We start from the raw sequence: 4,756 nt of genomic DNA on the forward strand, positions 1-4,756 counted from the left end.
CGGTGCTCTCTGTTAGGTCTTCTTTGTTTATTGTGTAGGTATTGTTTCGAGCGCGCGAGAACTGTGTAGCTCACTGGTGATTTTTCGGCATCATCATATAGAGTTTTTTAAACAGACTTATAATACATTACATAACCAGAGTACCACTACAAGATTGGTTATTTATTGTCAATCATGCATCTTCCTCTTTAGATATTCTCCTTTTTTATAGTATATTTTGTTAATTCTACAAAGATTATTTGTACATTTATACATTATTAGCCTAGAAAAAACAGGTATAGAATACAGTAGCAGTTTTATTTCATTGATTCTTTTTATATAATGGGAAGAAGAGATGAGGACCCTCTTCTATCAAAATGAGTTCCTCCTCATTCTCCTTTGCAAACCCAGCCAAAACTTGAGCAGCATAATTACATGAGATTATGAGAATAACATTATTACATGCCTCTAAAGTTGTGATAAATCTCCTCTCTCTTCCTTCCTGGGTTCTTGACCTCGAAATTGGAGATGAGATGGGGCGTCCCTTGTTTCTCTTTAATATATCATTATTCATAAAAAAAATAAAATAAAATAAAAAAATCGAAATCCTAACTAGATAGTACACCCCAAAATCAAAAATACAAAACAAAAAGCCAAAAAAAATTTATGTCCAAACCAACAAAACTCTAGCAAGGAATCTTTCAAGAATTACTAATTTTTCTGTTCTAGACCGTGTTTGACATTTCCAGAGGAAGCCGTCCTCTCTTTGGCATTGGAAGCTTGTATTCTACTTCGTTCTTAAACTGAGTTGTATGCCATATGCAATTATTCTCCAGTCATTTTTTTGTAGTGCAAGCAGGTCTCAATTCTCAATGTGCCGTGCCAAATGCCAATCACTAGAGATGGAACAAAGCTCCTAGATCCTTTCAAAAAGAAAATGCCATAATCATATAAAAGATGATTCATAATTCATTAGAGCATCAGCATCAGTATTTGTAAAGCATCAGAATGTGTAAAGTCTTACAAAATATGAAAAGTTGCTCATTTTACACATTTTAAACAAAAAAGCAGCCACTTCAGTGGGTGTAAAATTATGTGTTTATGCACAATTACTACAGTAACCGTGCATGTTACTTCTATCTATTATTTTATGTTTTTTTTCTCTCTCCTCTCCCTTGCCTTCTCAGTCTCTCTCTCACCCACTCTTCAATTCCAAGAAGAAGAAGAAGAAGCAGCCGACCATCACAACTAACCAACCACCACCACCACCACCACAACCAACCCATTACAACATCAATTTAATACAAACACAATCAATCCAAAATTAATGAAAATCATCACAAACCCAACTTAAAATCAACTCAAAATAAAACACAACAAAAAGCCCATTTGGCGAAATACAAATCAACCTAAAACCCAAGCTTGCCTCCGCCATGAGAGAGAGTGTGTGAGCCATGGAAGCTTGGTAGAGAGATTTTTTTTTTTTTTTTTTTTTTCAGATTTGAAGAGCATTGATTTGATAGAGAAGAGAGAGGGAGAAAGAATTTTTTTTTTTAGAAATGAAAAAGAAGAAGAAGAAAGAATGAATAGAAGAAGATGCTAAAGAAGAAAAACGGAGAAGAAGAAAGGAGAAAAAGAAAGAGAGAGTAAGCGTTTGGATAGGAATTATCTGCGTTTGATGTTTTGTGTTTTCCCTTTTTATTTATTTTAGGAGACAAATTTCATTGTTTATGCACTGTTCACACGGGATCCACAACCACTTTATTAAAAAAAAAAAAAAATAGGATCCACGGTATTATTCACACATTTAAAAATTATTTTGTTACAATGTTTTTAGTTTTCAATAAAATAAGTTGTATCCAAACAGACCTAGTGTTCAAATAAGAGAGCTAAAGTGGTGGGGCCGGGTAAGGGAAATAATAAAAAAGGTGAAAAAGTATTATTTTAATAAAATATGGTGTATTATAGATAATCTGAAACGGATATTTTTGCAAATCAATCATATAATATAAAAAAAAAAAAAAGATTTTTATTATAAAATAGAAGGAATTTTGCACACTAATGCTCTTAGCTATAGGCTATAAGCTATAGCAAATTGCACAAATTTTATTCTTAGTTAATAATTTCTTGACAGAGTAGATCTAAGTCTGCTTCAGCTACTTTTCAATCTAAAAGCTAAACAGAGAACAAACATACTGTAGAGCATACAACACAAGACTAAAAAGAAAAGAAAAACACACACACACACAGAAACAGGGGTGTCATAATATTAGAGATACACCAAATTAAGAAACTGCAAAGCATAAGCAGTTGGGAAATTGGAATTCAAATGTTCATTTCTTCAAGAAACCTTGAGCCATCTTCACGTAGTCCCCAGTCCCACTTTCAGTATTGCCTTCACTTTCATGATCACCACCACCAGCAGCTGAGTGTGGTTTTGAGTCAGTGGTGGTGGAATGGGATTGGGATTGGGAGGAGGGGTTGCCATATTGGTCGAGATAAGTCTCAGCCTTTTCCACATACTTGCCATAGCTCGTTTCTTCCAACTTTCCATAGCTAGAGGCAGCTTCCAAAAGATCACCAGCTGCTCCAGCTACCCTGGCCTTGTCAACTTTGCCAGCTCCCTGGCTAAAAGCGGTTTGGCCTGCCTCGGCTAACAACTTGGCACTGGCCATGAGCTCAGAGTTTGATGGTTGGTGGTGTTGGTGTTGGTTTTGGTTTTGGCTTTGGTTTTGGTTTTGATCATCCTTTTCTTCAGGGAGGGGAGTCTCAGAAAAACTGTTGGATTTCTTCTGAAGATCTGAAAGAAAGTCCATTCTGTTTGTGAGAGAATCTGAATGAATTGGAAGAGGGTTTGCTTTGTAAATAGTTGTTGGAGATAAGAAGATAATGAAGATGATCTGTTGGTAGATATAAAGGATGTTGTGACTTGGTGGTGTTCCACTCAATAATGCCTTTTCCTTTTCATCAGCGTGATTAGCGTGTTCCCTCACAGCTTCACTCGTTTCATCCACACCGGCCACACGTTTGCTAACTGCCCACTTTGTCAGTGATCATTTATGAATGTATGATATTATTGAGGATTCAGATAAGGTGTAATACCTAGGATGTTACACCTGAAGTAATAATAATACACGGTTGAGATTAAAATTAAAAAAAAAAAAAAAAACTTTCATGACTTCAATTCAGTTCTTTTTTTCTAGTCTGGCTAACCAACGACCTGAACGCAAAGTGGTTTTGGACTACAAACTATACTACAAATTTTTCTCGCAATATTGACATGACAACATGACAACAATTTGTGAGTAATTGACTATCAACTATCACTTACCACTTAAGCATTTACTATTTTTTTTCTTCACCTGGCAAAAAAGTTGTGCAATAAATTGTATTACTGGATTTTTTTTTTTTTTTTCTTTTCTGCATAATCCAACCACATATCTAAGATCTTATGATGTTATGAAAAAGTTTTGCTAGCATTTTTTTTTTTATTTCAGGTTTTTAATTTTTTTTAAAAGAATGTTAGAAGGAAATGTTATTATAAACTCCATATCTATTTCTGTTTCTAATAATCTTATATCTAAAATCACCAATGCCCTTATAGTGTTTTTGCACTGTTCCTATAGTGTTTTTCACTGTTCATGTACAGTGCCATTTTGTTGAGTTACTTTGGATCCGTTTGGATACAGCTGAAAACCTATAACTGAAAACACTGTAGCAAAATAATTTTTAAATGTGTAAATAGTACCGTGGAATCCATTTTTAATGAAAAAGTTGCTGAAAAGTGATGTTTGTGGATCCTATGAACAGTACACGGGTGTACTATTCACGCTGAAAAGTTAACAAAATCGGCTAAAAAAAAAACTGAAAATGCAGGAAACGCAATCCCGCACCTTTGTCTCTTTTTTTTTTTTTTTTTTTTTTTTTTTTTTTTTTTTTGAACAGTAGCTACTCTTTTTTTTTTCTTCAGTCTTCTGTTTGTACTCTTTTTTTTTTAATTGTTATACTAACATAACAAATTTCATAATATTTTTACAATTATTGACGTGCGCGAATGCGCTAAAGCATTGTAGCTACAGTGTTTTGGTTTTGTGAGCCTTTGTTTTTCCAAGTTTTGAACAGTAACGACAGTGCCAAGTGGCACTATAGCTACAGTAGTTACATTTTTTTTTTTTTTAGTAATCTGTTTGAGTTTGTGTGTGTGTGTGTGTGTGTTTTTTTTTCTTTTTTTTTTTAATATTTATGTAAGCTAGTATATATATTGTTATACTGACATAACAAATTTAGAATATTTTCACAATTATTGACGTGTCAATTTCTTATAAGTCGAAATAAAATAATAAAATATGAGACTGTGACTAATTACAACTAAAAATAAATGTTTTGAGAAAATGTTACAACACTTATTGTGCAGTGCTTATGGTTTATTCAACTGGCACGGTAGCTACAGTGCCTAAAGTTTTTTTTTTTTCTTCTTCAGTAATCGATTTGTGTTTTTTTTTTTTTTCTTTTAAATATTTATGTAAGCTGGTATATATATTGTTATACTAACACAACAAATTTCACAATATTTTTCACAATTATTGACGTGTCAATTTCTTACAAGTCAAAATAAAATAATAAAATATGAGACTGTGACCAACCACAAGTAAAAATAAATGTTTTGAGAAAATGTTACAACACTTATTGTGTAGTGCTTTTGGTTTATTCAAACAGCATGGTAGATACAATGTCTAAAGTTTTTTTTTTTTCTTTTAAATATTTATGTAAGCTGGTA

General features: G+C 32.9%; 1 protein-coding gene across 1 annotated transcript; it reads right to left on the reverse strand.

The window, feature by feature from the left end:
- Window positions 1-2,028: 2,028 nt before the first annotated feature.
- Window positions 2,029-3,027, reverse strand: LOC115978871 (nodulin-related protein 1-like). Its single transcript, XM_031100752.1, has one exon. The coding sequence runs from the start codon at window positions 2,793-2,795 to the stop codon at window positions 2,313-2,315; it is 483 nt and encodes a 160-aa protein (XP_030956612.1). The 5' UTR covers window positions 2,796-3,027; the 3' UTR covers window positions 2,029-2,312.
- Window positions 3,028-4,756: the final 1,729 nt, after the last annotated feature.

Source organism: Quercus lobata, chromosome 3 (genome assembly GCF_001633185.2).
Source record: "Quercus lobata isolate SW786 chromosome 3, ValleyOak3.0 Primary Assembly, whole genome shotgun sequence".
Taxonomy (NCBI): Eukaryota; Viridiplantae; Streptophyta; class Magnoliopsida; order Fagales; family Fagaceae; genus Quercus; species Quercus lobata.